Raw genomic sequence first — 15,694 nt, 5'->3', positions numbered from 1 at the left:
TTGGCGGCCCAGTAGTACCCACACAGGTTAGGCAGCGCCAACCCTCCCCCCCCCCATCCCTGCCCCCGCTCCAGGAACACCCTTCTCACCCTCGGGGTCTTCTGCGCCCACACAAACCCCATAATACTCCTATTGACCCTCCTGAAGAAAGCCTTAGGAATCAGGACAGGGAGGCACTGGAACAAGAACAAAAACCTCGGGAGCACCGCCATTTTGACTGACTGGACCCTACCCGCTAGGGAGAGTGGCAGCAAGTCCCATCTCTTAAACTCCTCCTCCATCTGCTCCACCGGCCTCATGAAGTTAAGCCTATGTAAGGCCCCCCAGCTCCTAGCTACCTGTATCCTCAGGTACCTAAAACTCCTCTCCGCCCTCTTCAGCGGGAGCGCCCCAATCCCCCTCTCCTGGTCCCCTGGGAGTACTACGAACAACTCACTCTTCCCCACATTGAGCTTATACCCGGAGAAATCCCCGAACTCCCTAAGGATCCTCATCACCTCCGGCATTCCCCCACCGGGTCCGCCACGTACAACAGTAGGTCACCTGCATATAACGACAGCCGATGCTCGTCCCCCCCCCCCCGCCCCCCCACCCCCCCCCCCCCCCCCCCCCGCACCATCCCCCTCCAGTTCCTCGACTCCCTCAGCGCCATGGCCAGGGGTTCAATTGCCAGTGCAAAGAGCAGGGGAGACAGGGGGCACCCCTGCCTCGTCCCCCGGTACAGTCGGAAATTCTCCGACCTCCTTCCATTCATGGCCACACTCGCCACCGGGGCCTCGTATAGCGGCCTCACCCACCTAAAGAACCCCTCTCCAAACCCGAACCTTTTCAACACCTCCCATATGTATCCCCATTCCACCCTATCAAAGTCCTTCTCCGCATCCATCGCCGCCACTATTTCCGCCTCTCCTTCCACTGTCGGCATCACCATAACATTTAAGAGCCTCCGTACATTAGCATTCAACTGCCTCCCTTTCACAAAACCCGTTTGATCCTCGTGTATGACCTGCGGCACAGTGTCCTCAACCCTCATGGCCAATATATTTGCCAGCAACTTTGCATCTACATTTAGGAGTGAAATCGGTCTATATGACCCACACTGTAGGGGATCCTTATCCCACTTCAGGATCAGGGAGATCAGCACCCTAGATATCGTCGGGGGCAGAGCCCCCCCTTCCCTTGCCTCATTGAAGGTCTTAACTAGCAGTGGGCCCAGCAGGTCTGAAAACTTCTTGTAGAATTCAACCAGGAACCCGTCAGGCCCCGGTGCCTTCACTGTCTGCATGCTCCCCATCGCGTTGACCAGCTCCTCCAGCCCAACTGGCGCCCCCAACCCCTCCTACCCGTCCTGGACCTGGAGCGATCAAGTGCCGGGTCCAGCACCATGTTGAAATTTTCTCCCATTATTAAACCCCCTGTCTCAAGGTCTGGAATCCGGCCCAACATACACCGCATTAAGCCCGCATCGTCCCAATTCGGGGCATACACATTGACCAGCACCACGCACTCCCCCTGGAGCTTGCCACTTACCATCACATATCTGCCGCCACTGTCCGCCACCATGCTCGACGCCACGAACCATACTCTCTTCCCCACCAAAATCGCCAGCCCCCGGTTCTTCGCATCCAAGCCCGAATGGAACACTTGCCCAACCCACCCCTTTCTCAGCCTTACCTGATCCACCACCCTTAGGTGCATGTCCTGGAACATGGCCACATCCGCCCTCAGCCCCTTCAGTTGCACGAATACCCGGGCCCGTTTGACTGGCCCATTCAGTCCCCTTAAATTCCAGGTTATCAGCCGGATCCGGGGGCTATTCACCCACCCCCCACCCCCCCACCGCCGATCAGCCATAGACCAGCTACGTGCCCGCATCCCCCGCACGGCACGTTCCCCACAGCGGCAGATCCCCGTCCCGACCCCCTCTGACAGCTCCAGTTCCCCCCTGGCCCTTTCAGCAGCAACCCAGTACCTCCCCCCCACCCTCCCCCCCAGCTAGGTCCCCCCCCTAGCTGCGTTGCTCCCCCCATTGTGCTCCCGTAAGTCAGCTGACCATGGCCACTTCCACCGGACCAACGACCCCCCCCCCCCCCCCCCCCCCCCACCCCGTGTAACACTGCACCTCCCCTCGCTGCCCACGAATAGGCTCATCTCCTTCCCGTTCCGGTCCCAGCGCAGGAAAATGCCCGCGTTTCCAACTTCAGCCTCACCCCCTTCAGCCCTTAGCGCAGGAAAAGGCCACCCACCCCCCCCCCCCCCCGCCCCATGAGGCCCCATCAACCCCTATCGACCATCAGCCCCCCAGGCTAAGCGCCTCCCCCCACCCCCCCCCCCCCCCCCCCACGAGCCCATCTGGCGGGCCTGAACAACGCCCCATCAACTCCCCGGAGAAAAAAGGAACAAAGAAAGAACCCCCCCCCCCCTCGAAGCACAACACAACCATCCCCGACCATCCCCCAACCCTCAGTCTGAGTCCAGTTTTTCGGCCTGAACAAAGGCCCAGGCCTCCTCCCGGGACTCAAAATAGTGATGACGGTCTTTGTGGGTAACCCATAGACGCGCCGCCTGTAGCGTCCCACCCCTCTCCTGTGCAGCACTGCTTTCGTCCGATTATAACCGGCCCTCTTCCTCGCTACCTCCGCACTCCAAACTTGGTAGATTCGGATCTCCGCATTCTCCCATCTGCTGCTCCGTTCCTTCTTAGGCCCACCTAAGCACACAATCTCGATCAGCGAACCGGTGGAACCGCACCAGCACCGCCCTCGGCGGCTCGCTGGGCTTGGGCTTCCTTGCCAGCACCCGGTGGGCCCCCTCCAGCTCCAATGGCCCTTGGAAGGACCCCGCTCCCATCAGCGAATTCAACATGGTGACCACATAGGCCCCCATGTCCGATCCCTCCAGCCCCTCTGGGAGGCCCAGCATCCGCAGATTCTTCCGCCTCGACCGGTTCTCCATCTCCTCGGACCTCGCCTGCCACTTCTTGTGGAGCGCCTCGTGCACCTCCACCTTCACCGCCAGGCCTAGGATCTCATCCTCGTTCTCCGAGACCTTTTGCCGGACCTCGCGGATCGCCGCCCCTTGGGCCGCCTGGGTCTCCAGGAGCTTGTCAAATGAGGTAGCCGCAACCGGAAGTTCTCTTGGCTCAACATGTTAACTCTTGTTTCTCTCTCTACAGATGCTGCCATTCCTGCAGTATTTTGCCTTTATTTTGCGGGTAGACTGTCTGTTGAATTATGCCGACAGCTTGTTGGAATTGCGAGGTATTTGTGTTTGGGTTGTAGGTACACTTATGTTGTGATGGAGCAAAATTATGTTGAAAGACATTTATGTTCCATTTCCAGCCAGTTGGTAGTAATCAGCTGGCCAGCATTCTCAACATCTAACTGTATATTTTTCAGCAGAATGTTATGATTGCATTCCATTACTTATTTTCAACTTGGTGCCAGCTTTTAAGGTGTTTACAGTATTTCATCTCATTCTGCATCACTTGACAAAATGAACATCAGCTTAGCTAGTTACCACTTAACACTTTTACTGTCACTCTAGCTTGGGGCAGCACAATAGGTGAAACAGCTCAGTGTCAACTTGCAGCTATCAACCCAGAGCTTTGAAATAAATCAACAGCTTTTAAACAGTTCACTATCCTCAGCACCTAGGAGGACAACATATGATGTTATTTCTGCCGATTTGTTTCCTTCTGAATGTCTTCGCAACTTGTCAAATCCTTCATCCTGTATATAAAATTCTATTGTTTGAATTTGTGATATTTAAAGGCTGTTGTGCTCAGGACTTTTTGTCATCAGCAGGGCGCTGTTCACCAATATACAATTTTTGTTTAGACAAGTTTTGGCTGAATTCCACATATTTAGTATTGCACAGACACAAGCCACACTGCGCAGTGCGCACGGTGAAATTGATGTACATTTGGCACCAGGGAGTATCCCTCATTTCCTCCAATCTGATATCAAACACCAATTTCTCTTTATTTTATTTGTCTGCAACAGTTCCAGAGTTAGGCTTGTGCTGGGCATGAGGGGCTCAGGCTGGGGTCGTCCCTGGGATGGGGCTTGTTTGGCTGCTCTCCCCATCTGCCGTCATTAAACCCATTCACAGTTAGTCGGTATGTAAAAACTAAAGAGCAAGCCCCCCCCTGACCGCCACCTCCCATGAAGAACCCTCCGGGCATCCTGGCGGAAATTGTTGGGAGGATACTTACCAACTTGCCACCCCTCGGACTGCAAGGTGCCAGATTGGCACTGCCAAGGAGTTGGGCCTGAGGAGGAGGAATGGGCATACTGAGGTGGGGGGGGGGGGGGGGGGGGGGGCTGAGGGGGAGAGGGGGGCTCAACCGGGGGCTTGGGGAGTAATGGGGGGGTATGAAGGGGAGTTCTGACAGGGGCCCTTTCCAGGGATCAGGGTGGGGGTGCCCTACCAGCGATCCAGTGGAGGAGGTGCTGCAGCAGCTACTTAAGATTGGAGCACCCATTAAAAATGATGCTGTAATCTCAGAGGTGCAGGACATGTCAGAGAGATTAGATCCTGTCCCTCTCAGTTGCAGCGCAGACCCGGTTGTGCCATGAAATGGTATGGAAAAGTCAATTCAGCAAGAAAATGTTTCCAAGTGCCATAATATGGCACATCACTTCTAGCTCCAGCTGGAAACATCCTGGTTTTCCCCTGGCGGGCGCACTTAGTAGATGTGTGGGAGGATCTCACCCCATGTGCCAACAAGTAGCCTGCAGCCACAGCAGATTGGTTGTCATGCAAGGAGTTTTGTTTTCAGTTGCGATGCCCAGTAGCACCAGTGCCAGTTTACCACTTTTAGAATAAATGCAAGCCATTAGAAAAGACAAGCTTTTTGTTTATTTTGCAGTTGATGGGAGCTTCAAGCAATCCTTTGCCTTCACTGCTTTTATGGAAACTCTATGATCCAGCCACCAATTTCCATAATTATTTCAAATACTGTCTCACAAACTGTAGTGAAATCTCACAAACTTTAAAACTGCTTCAGATATCTCTCTGGAATCCCATGAACTAACTTCTTTCCAGCTTTTTATGTAGATTTACTGAACAGTACCCTGTACTTCTCTCATCCATGGCTGCCCAGTGGTAGTGCTGCAAGTTTGAGAGGGCCAGGCCTCTTCCCATGCTTCTTCTCCTTTGTAGTGTTGATTTAGGGATTCTTAGATTTTTTTCTCCCACACACAAAAGCCAGAATCATTTTGGAAAAAGGGCTTGCGGCTGAAGATTGGTATGGATCTAAACGGGAAGAGGAACTTGAACGCCTGCACTCATTCCCGCTCGGGATAGCGGGAGTGTGTCCCATCGCTGGAGGTCCTTTTTAACTTCCTCTGCCAGACTGGTCAGCTTCCTCTTGTGGATCCATGTCCAGTCGTGGGCTATCTGGAACCCCAGGTAGCGGAATTTGATTTGGGCTATTTTACTGGTAGACCTTCCAGCTCTTCCCCTCCCCCGCTTGGGTACACCGGGAAAACCTTACTCTTCCCAATGTTGAGTTTGTAGCCTGAGAAGGCCCCGAACTCTTCCAGAAGCTTCATGATTTTGTTCATGTCATTTTGCGGGTCCGAGATGTAGAGGAACAGATCATACCCATAGAGTGAGACTCTGTGCTCTCTGCCTCCTCTTCGGAGTCCCTTCAAGCCCGCTCTCGCACCTCGCGGAGCGATCACCAGGGGTTCAATTGCCAGGGTGACAAGGGCAGGGACAGCGGGCATCCCTGCTTGGTGCCTCTGTGCAACTGGAAGTGTTCAGAGCTGGTGGTGTTGATCTGAACGCTTGCCTTGGGGGCGTTGTACAGGAGTTTCACACATGAGGTGAACCCCGTCCCTTGCCCAAACCACTCCAGTACCTCAATGAGGTACTTCCACTCAACTGTCGAATGCCTTTTCTGCGTCCAGGGAGACAATCACCATTGGTCATAATTACATTCAGCAGCTGTCTGATGTTCACAGTTAGCTGTCTACCCTTAGCAAAGCCTGTCTGGTCCTCTGGTACACAGTTCTCCAGTCTCTTGTTAGGACTTTTGCGGGTATTTTCACGTCCACATTGCGGGGTGCTGGGTGAGAGTCTGTGCAAATTTTGTGTAGGCATCCACCAGGAACCCGTTGGGTCCCGGAGCCTTCCCTGCCTGCACGGAGTTGATGGTCTCCATGACCTCTGCACTTAAATTTCCGCTCCCCCTGTCTGTCATGCCCCAAGACTCGCATGTGCAGTCCATCGAGGAACCATTTCAACCCCGAGTCCCCGTTGAGGGGTTCAGAGGTGCACAGCCAGTGGTAGAAGGCCTTGAATGCCTTGGTTCGGCTACCAGTCCGTTTCTGCTGTCCTTCACCTATGCTATATCCCTCATGGCTGTCTGCTTTCTCAGCTGGTGAGCCAACAGGCATCCAGCCTTCTCTCCATGTTCATAGAAGGCCCCCATGTCTGGCGAAGTTGGTGCACTGCCTTCCTGGTGGATAGCTGGTTAAAGTCCATTTGTAGCTTTTTCCTCTCCACCAGACGCTCTATGGTCGGGGCCTTCAGTTGCTATCTAGCCACCCTCTCTAGCAGCCCTGTTGCTTCACAGATCCAGGGTCCCAAGTTCAATTCCCGGCTTGGGTCACGGTCTGTGTGGAATCTGCACGTTCTCCCTGTGTCTGCGTGGGTTTCCTCTGGGTGCTCTGTTTCCTCCCACAAGTCCCAAGTGCTTGTTAGGTAAATTGGATATTCTGAATTCTCCCTCTGTATACCCAAACAGGCACCGGAGTGTGGCGACTGGGGGCTTTTCACAGTAACTTCATTACAGTATTAATGTAAGCCTACTTGTGACAATGAAGGTTATTATTATCTCTACGAGCTTTGTGGGCTATAATTTCTCCCCCTAATCACTGCTTTTAGTGCCTCCTATAACGTGGAAGGTGAGACTTCCCTGTTCCGGTTGTCCATAATGTACTCGCCTATGCCTGTGATGTTTTCTGGCAGATGACCTTGTCGGCCAAGAGGGCATCCTCCATCGGGAGCATTGGGCACGTTCTATATCCACATAATGTGGAACATGGTCGGAGATTACAATCCCTGAGTATTCTGCCCTGATTATTTCTGGAAGCACCAATTTCCCCACTACCAAGATGTTGATGCGAGTGTAGACCTTACATACTAGTGAGAAGAATGAGATTTCCTTCTCACCTGGGTGCAGGAACCACGTCTATTGCCCCCATCTGCTCCATGAACATTCGAGTTCCCTAGTCATGCCTGTCATTTTCCCCGCTTTGGCATTTGTTCTGTCTGGCAGTGGGTCCTGTACACAGTTAAAGTCGCCCGCCACCCCACCCCCCATCCCCCGCCCCCCATGATCAGTCAATGCATATCTATGTCGAGGATTTCCACCATGATCTTCTTTATAAATTCGTCCCAGTTGGGCACATACATGTTGCCCCATTCGGGACACCACTGACCATGCCGTACCATCTCCCTTGGTCCGTGACCATTTTTGTCCCCATGAACATTTTCCTCTTACTTATCAGAATGGCTACTCCCCTAGCCCTCGTCCCATAGCAGGAATGGTAAGTTTGTCCCACCCAGCCTTTTCTTACCTCCAATCGGTCCTTCTCCCTAAAGTGCATCTCTTGGAGGAAGACTATATCGGCTTTCAAACTTCTCAGGTGGGCGAGGACGAGGATATTTTCACTGGGCTGTTAAGTCTCCTAATATTCCAGGTGATAATCCTGGTGGGGGATTTTTGTCACTCCCCTTCTTGCGGGATCAACCATACTTACCTTGTGGATGCGCCCCTGAACTCTGGGGTTTCCCTTGTTGAGGGCCATCCAAAATGGTCACAGTCGCCGTTTTGACCATGAAGCCGGGCCTCTGCATTCTGGGGTTTACCTTTGGCCAGGGGCACCCAACATGGCTGCCCATTATGTGTATGCCACGTGGGTGAGCCCCTGAACTCCAGAGTTTCCATTTGTTAGGGATCCTCCAAAATGGCTGCTTACAGTGCCATCTTGTTCCTTCAACCCGAACTTGACCTGCTGAAGCCAGTCTAGAGCCCTTCCTTCCCTTATCATTATTCTCCCCACATGGTCCTAATTCACCCCTCTATTCCCCTTTCTACCCTCCCTTGTGTTCCCCTCCTCGCTGGGAAATACGACATGGTGCCCCTCTCTTTCATACCTCCAAGCACTAGCTTTCCCCGCTAATGTGGTTGCCCCCCTCCTGGGGCTGATCTTGCCCCCTCCTTATGTCTGATCAGTTGCCATGCTCTCTGTCTTCTCTTCACCCTTTCCTGTGCTCTGTTGCCCTCGCCCTTTCGTCCTGTGAGCTGGTGCTCCTGCTCAAAATGAGGCAGTGCCGTGCTTTGCAAGATCTGCCCTAATGTCCTCATACACCCGTATTCTGTGAACTTCTCAACTGCTCGCTTTGGTCTCCCGATCCTGGTACCTGTGTAACTTGGTTATTATCGCCCTTGGCTACTCCCCAACCTTGAACATTGGTCAGAGTGATCTGTGAGCCTTGTCGATCTCCGGTGGCTTGGGGAGGCTGTTCCTTCCAACCAAGTTGCCCAGCATCTGGGCCATGTAGTCAGTTGGGTCTCTGCCCTCGATCCCCTCTGGCAGGCCCACTATTTGAATATTCTGCCGCCGAGACCAGTTCTCCTGGTCCTTGACCTTCCCCTTAAGGCTTCCTTGGCTCACCACCAACCTTTTCAATATCTGCTTCCAGAGCGACAATCTTGTTGCTCTGGTCGGTCGATGTCATTGAAAGGTCCTGGGCCTCCAGCGTCTTCCCCATTCCATCATGCACCATCTGCATGCCAACCAGTGTCTCCACTGCCACCACCTTGACTGCCATCTGGATTTCCACTTTGATCTCTTCCTTCATCGCGGTCAATTCCTTGGTTAGACATGTCTTCCATCACTTTCCAGGAGATGGGAGCCTGTTGTCCAGGGTGTCGGTTTCCCACTCACGGGGTTGCCGGGGACTCCTCGCCTCGTGGGTCTGCTAATTCGTTCGCTCGCTGTTTCTGCCCTTTTCTACCGCTTATGGCATCTCTGTGGCCTCTTGAACTACTGCCTGTTAGCGTTTTGCTCTTCTTCTGTGCCTTTTCTGTTTAGAAGTAGACTAAGTCCCAATTCTCAGACTAAATTCAGCCAGAAGTGCCTATTTTACAGTATTCTGGAGAAGAGCCACCTGATGTGCGACTGTTCAGCACATCCCCGTCACCAGAAGTCTGGCACTGTTTTTCTTAACCATTACTACATGGTATAGCTTCTCTTTCAGTAAAGCTGAGAGTGATGTTCCTTCTGTACCTTCCTTTAATGAACTGCTATAAATTCAATTAAAAGCACAATAGTAAAAAACCTTCTGACCCTAAAGGTGCCCCGGTTGCTAAGCAATGACTTTTATTTCTCCCAACTTGTTACTTTCCATGCCATAACCTTCTCTCAGCGCAATAGAAACATACTTTGAACTGACCAAACCCTCACACATGCAAACACCTTGTCCAGCAAGAATCTAACTAGAGCTTAACTCCTCTTACATGGAACCACTAAATTAAACCCACATAAATGCAAACCTTATTTCTAATATTTAACAATACAAATGTAGATCCCTTAAAACTACCTCTGTTTTCCTGACACTATCCTGTGAGACTCCCTCCAGATAAAGGAAGAATTGGTATCCAGTTCCACATACTCCTCAATTGGTTTACTTAACAAGGCAGAACATTCAATGAAAACTCTTCACTCTGTTAACTGATGTCTCCTTTCCACAGGGAGCATGGGTTGGCCCTTGCCGACAAAGCACCAATCACTTGCATGAGATAGGTTTGCACTGCAGATGATTTGATTGAATAGTGGTCCCTGGGTTGGCTGGGAGAGATCTGCTAATGTGAAAACTTCATAGTGTGGTGATGTCCACTTCTATCAGAATGCCATCCTGTTGGTACCACAGGTGTTAAGTGGGATTCATTTGTCGGGCTTTCTTCTCTGAGACACAAGGTTGTGGGTTCAAATCCTACTCCCGTGACTCAAGAACTGAATTAACTTCATTGGTTGCCAAGCAGTTTGGAACATCATCCTGGGATTCTGAAAGGCATGATACAAATTTAAGTCCTTTTTTCTTTCTTCCATATGCTGCCTGATGGTCATCCTGCAGCAGATGGTAAAAGCTGTGTGAGAGCCTGTTTTGTGAAGCAGAGGCAGTGAAGGCTGATCTTCTCTGCAAGGTTTCGGTACAGTTTTGTAAATTTGTGTCCCGGGATGTTGGCTTTTGAGACAGGTTGTTTGGTAATCACTCCCATGAAGCACTTTGAGATGTCTTACTACTAAATATAAAGGCAAGTTGTTGATTAACCCTTTAGATACTGTTTAAGGGAAAAGTCTTCATTTGTACATAGGCCTACATCCACAGATTTTGCTTATGGCCTTCATACATATGCTCATTGCACAATAAATTCCACCAAAAGAATTGAGCAATCAAAAATTACAACATTCTACTGTTTCTGGCCACACCTCCAATCAGTTATTTCCGGATTCTAGGTCGGCTTGCAACCTCTGACCTCTCCTTCCTTCTATGTACATTGAACTTTCCTGCAGTTCATTTTCAGTGACATCACTGGATGTTCACTAGCCTATTAATGAAGGTGGCTCTTTGACCTTATCCCTCCCTTCCTCTGCTTTAATGCTTTGCAACCATGGGTTCAGAGGAAGACTGAGAGCAGCTGAGGTAGGTAGCATCCCCAGCAATGCCAAGAAAGCCGAATCTGGTGACACGAGTGATGGACTTGTGAGTAATGAACTACCTCCGTGAAGGACAAAGGCCAAGATGAGGAAGGTGGTAAATTTGATCCCTGATCTGTGAATGAGGTAGGTGATCTCAGTCAGGGTGACAATGAGAGCACTCTATTTGACCCCAGAACCTAAAAGGGAAGGAAACAAACTCAACCAGAATGCAGGCTGCCAATCTGTATCTATTAACACACTGCTTGAATTTATCGATTGGTGAAAGTTGAATGAGGGCAGCAACACATTTAGTTATAAGGCAATGCCAAAGGGGTGAATCCAGCCTGTCAGCATCTGCTATCTAAGTGAAGCCTGGCTAAATGGATCATATCAGGAAAGTTGATGCCGGTGAACCTGTATGCAGAAAGGTCAGCACCTCCAGGAGAGGAAAGAAGGTGGACGCGGACTTTCCTAATATAAACTAGAACAGTGTATATATATACATGTGCAGACTTGCTCACCTTTATTCATATTTCTCTTCTTTAAATACAGATACAAACGTGATCAGATACATCCAGCTGGCAGAGATGAAGCTCAGCAGATGCTCGCAGAAGGAGAAAGAAGCACTGTAAAGGAATCTTGATACTCCAGGGCATGAGGGCACAGTTGGTATGGTGACTGGTGGGCTTTGCTTCACCATCCACCTGGGTTGGATGCTTGCCTGCACAATACTCACTCTGGTTTCTCAGCTGAGGAACCACAGAGCCGGAGACCATTTGAAGTTTGGATTTTGTGTAACCAGAAATGGATTGAAAGCAGGTCCCAGGCTGTGGCATCATTACAAGACTTTCGACAAGCTTTGTTAGGGCATTTTTAATTGCGTCCCTTGTTAAGGAAGGTAACGCATTTAAAACATCCCATTTTTAATAACTGTTAACAAATGTTTTACTGAAAAACACAAAAATTGCAGGAATGGGGAGAGAAGTGCTTTTGCAATTACATCACAATGATCCCACAATCCTCATCACAAACTGGGCAAGGGAGATGGTCTTAAAACAATTGGCTTAGTAAACAGAATCCAAAACATTTGAGCAGTCTTGTATATTTGCACCGTCATTTAGCCTTTACTCATGAAAGGTTTAGGGATAGAGAAGAAGTTTGCGAGTTGCTGCTCGTTAAACTAGGTCCCATTTAAAATAATACATGAGTTATATTCAGATCTTTAAAATAAAACCTTATACAGTGAGAGGAAACAAGTATCTGCAACTATTATCAATTTTGATAAACATGCTTTAAATTTTAAAAATATATAACTTTCATTGAAGTGGAATTAACTGTGGCATTACACAAGGGTTGAGCATCTTAAGGGCACTGGCAAGGGCAAAGAAAGAAGAGCACAAAAATTGTTTGCAATTACTCTGAGATTACACAGTAGTGCACAAACACTTAATTCACTTGTCTCAAGCTTCTCTATCATTTTAGCCAAGATGTTAAACAATTAAGAAATTAAAAGGTGCATTTGGAAGCTAGAGAAACGAGAGAGAGAAAGGTAGAGAGGAAGTATTTTTTTTATGAGAGAAAATAAGTTGCCACAAAGCAATGGGTGTTTTTAGGTCTCATTAATAACCGTTAGTTTCCATGGTGATAAAGTCCATTGGCAGCTGCACAGAAAACAGAGATGTGTGTTCTAACACAGTAGACTATCTTGGGACCCGAGGGTGTTAATATATCCACTGGTTGTGAGACTTTGCGTGTTAGCCAACATTCACAGTTTCATTAATAAGTTATTGACTTTGAACTGTTGTTTTAATGATTTACCAGAAGTCAGTTGTTGTATTCTATCTGGCACACTGCGAGTGAGAGTGCAAACTGAACTATTCATTAATGAAATTGCAAGTGACAGTGCAAGTGCTGTACTTGCCAATTTTCCAAGAATTGAACAATGGATTCAGCTCTTTAACAGTCTATGTTGTGAACAGTGCGAAACGTTTTCTTAATATACTGCGTGCAGCAGTGCAAAGAATGTGTTATAAGAATAGAACATGCTGGAAATTGCAGGGTGAACATCTGAAAGATGAAAGGTGATGTTATCGACCGGACCCTTGACCCCCACAGCAGCTGGACTTTGGAATCATTTTCTCCTCTTATTTCAAATTTGCAACGTTTGCAAATTTTCTTTCCATCGGTACAATCAATGTATGTTATTGAAGGGAAACACTAGAGCAAAATAATTGCAACAGTTATACACCAAACAATATGTTGTTCTATTAAAGAAGATAGTGCATCTGGATGATTAATTGCTCTGTAATCCCAGAATTGGTCGTTTTGAGGTTTGACTAAAGTTAAGTGGAGGGAAAAATAAGTATCTTTCCTGACAAAATGTACACGGTTGAACAGATCGATATTCTGAGCTGCTTTCAAAGACCTTCACTAAGTTGTTTCATATTTTGATACCAATTTGAAAATGAAGCAAAAGACATTCTTTGAAAATAGTCTGCAAAATTTTACATTCAATGTGTTTGGAGTACTCATTCCTCCCCCTCAAAATTAAGCACCTGACATCTTTCCCCAACTGTGTTCACAAATAAAAGAGGGATTCTCACTATCAGCTTCAACGAAGACTCAGATTAATGTAATGTCTTTATCATATAACCCCAGTGTTTCAATACACCACGCAAAGACATAAATTTGAAAAATATTTATGTCCAAACATGACACACAGTAGGATACAACAACAATAAGAAAAATTGTACATCGATAGTTTTATGATGTTGGTTGAGGGAGGAATGCTTACGAGGAGGACTCCCTACTCTTGTTCACCTATCTGAATCATTGGAATAGACAGATAGGACCTTTGTTTAATATCCCACCTAAAGGACATACCTCTCTAATGATACAGCCCTCCCTTAGTACTGCATTAGATCCTTTATCTAGATTATGTGCTCAACTCTTGAGCCAACCTACACCTGAAATAGAGACAGAAATGCCTTCCTCTAGTAAATGTTTAAAATTATAATTATGAGCATTCTCCTTTTTATTCTATTGGTTCATTTCAAATAAATACACAATTATTTCTTAAACCGATGCGGAAGGCATTGTTAAAGGAACTGACTTGGAGAAATTGTTGAATTGAGCAAATTGTGAGGGAGCCAAATTGCATCCTCAGAGATACACTAATTAGGCTGGGAACATTCCAGCATTCCTAGAAGTTCTGCTGCATGTCGGTTGGTTCAGGTTCTTCTGCTGTCAGGATCAATAACACGTCTGAAAAATCATCTATGTCTGAAGTAACTCTGAATGATTTATCATGCCCACTGGTGATGAGATTTCTTTTTTGCAGTGAAATGGGCCACATGTCCACTTATTCAATAGAACAGGCAAAAGTGCACAAAGTTTATTTTTTCCCCTACTTCGGAGAGCTGAGGCATATCTTTAGTCAATTGTAGTATTTGTCAAAAGGGTCAACACAACTGAAGTCAAAGAAATTGCTCTGATCTGTCTTGAGGAGAGAAGATTCTGTGCATGTCTGCTGGTGGATGTTTGTACCCCATGAAGGCGGTGAGATAATTAGCTCTTTAATTGACCTGCTAAAGCGCCACTGTTGGTGAAAGAGAACCTTCCATACCTTCCTGATATTGTTCTGCTATGTTACAATTTGGAAGAAAAAAAATTCAAAACACTTACTTCTGACTCGGGGAGATGCCAAAAAGCCAAAGTGCGCCCGAGTGTGGGACCGGTAGAGTTAGAGGTGGAGGTCATAGCAGCACCACATGAGTTACTGGATTAAAACTGGAGAGGTGGTTGAGTGAAGAAAGGTCACAAGGGTTCTTTTACCATCATAGTCCTAAATCGCTGGATGTAACAGAGTCAGAGAAAGTAAAAGAGAAGTAGAGGGAAGCTGAGTAAAGCAACCACCCTACAGCATTGCGATTGTACTCTGAGTGCAGAGAACAGAACTCCAATAGATCACAACACCAATGAATAATTGAATCTACAATGCTGCTAGCCCAAAGTTAATGTGGGCGATGTATACTTGGGATTACATTGATTGTTTGCGACATTATTCAAGGATTCCGTGGCATTGCAGTCTGTATAGATGTTTGTATAGAACCATAGAATTCCTGCAGTCCAGAAGGAGACCATTCGGCCCACTGAGTCTGCACCAACTTCTGAAAGAGCACCCAACCCAGGCCCACAACCCCCATAACCCCATCTAACCTGCACATCTTTGGACACTAAGGGGCAAATTAGCATGGTTAATCCACCTAACCCGCACATCTTTGAACTGTGGGAGGAAACCGGAGCACCCAGAGAAAACCCACTCAGACACGGACACGGAGTAAACTCCACACGGACAGTCATCCAAGACAAGAATTGAACCCGGGTACCTTGCTCTGTGAGGAAACAGTGCTAACTACTGTGCCACCGTGCTGCCCAATATACTTGGACCACAGTCTAAAAGAGGGAGCTTTGCAGTCTCACTGATGAAATGGTAGGACATGAGGGCCACACTGCAGCCACACTTACGGGCAGCATGGTAGCATAGTGGTTAGCATCAATGCTTCACAGCTCCAGGGTCCCAGGTTCGATTCCCGGCTGGGTCACTGTCTGTGTGGAGTCTGCACGTCCTCCCCGTGTGTGCGTGGGTTTCCTCCGGGTGCTCCGGTTTCCTCCCACAGTCCAAAGATGTGCGGGGTTAGGTGGATTGGCCATGCTAAATTGCCCGTAGTGTCCTAAACAGTAAGGTTAAGGGGGGGTTGTTGGGTTACGGGTATAGGGTGGATACGTGAGTTTGAGTAGGGTGATCATTGCTCGGCACAACATCGAGGGCTGAAGGGCCTGTTCTGTGCTGTACTGTTCTAAATTCTAAATTTAACATGAATGGCTCCTTTTAAAATAAATGTTCCCTTTTTCGTTAGTTGAGCTACTCTGATTTCTTGTTTATTGCTTTAGAAGCTTTGAGCTACAGTTCG

General features: G+C 48.4%; 1 protein-coding gene across 1 annotated transcript in view; it reads left to right on the top strand.

The window, feature by feature from the left end:
* The window catches only part of LOC119956945 (tetratricopeptide repeat protein 9A), a 131,746-nt gene extending 118,410 nt beyond the window's left edge, over positions 1–13,336 (top strand). The window contains exon 3 of the mRNA XM_038784542.1: positions 11,274–13,336. Coding sequence (XP_038640470.1) covers positions 11,274–11,353 — 80 coding nt within the window. The 3' untranslated portion in view covers positions 11,354–13,336. The remainder of the gene's footprint in view (positions 1–11,273) is intronic.
* Positions 13,337–15,694: the final 2,358 nt, after the last annotated feature.

Source organism: Scyliorhinus canicula, chromosome 2 (genome assembly GCF_902713615.1).
Source record: "Scyliorhinus canicula chromosome 2, sScyCan1.1, whole genome shotgun sequence".
In the NCBI taxonomy this organism is placed as follows: domain Eukaryota; kingdom Metazoa; phylum Chordata; class Chondrichthyes; order Carcharhiniformes; family Scyliorhinidae; genus Scyliorhinus; species Scyliorhinus canicula.
Note: the sequence above shows the minus strand (reverse complement) of the source record. Positions and strands in the feature narration are given on the sequence as shown.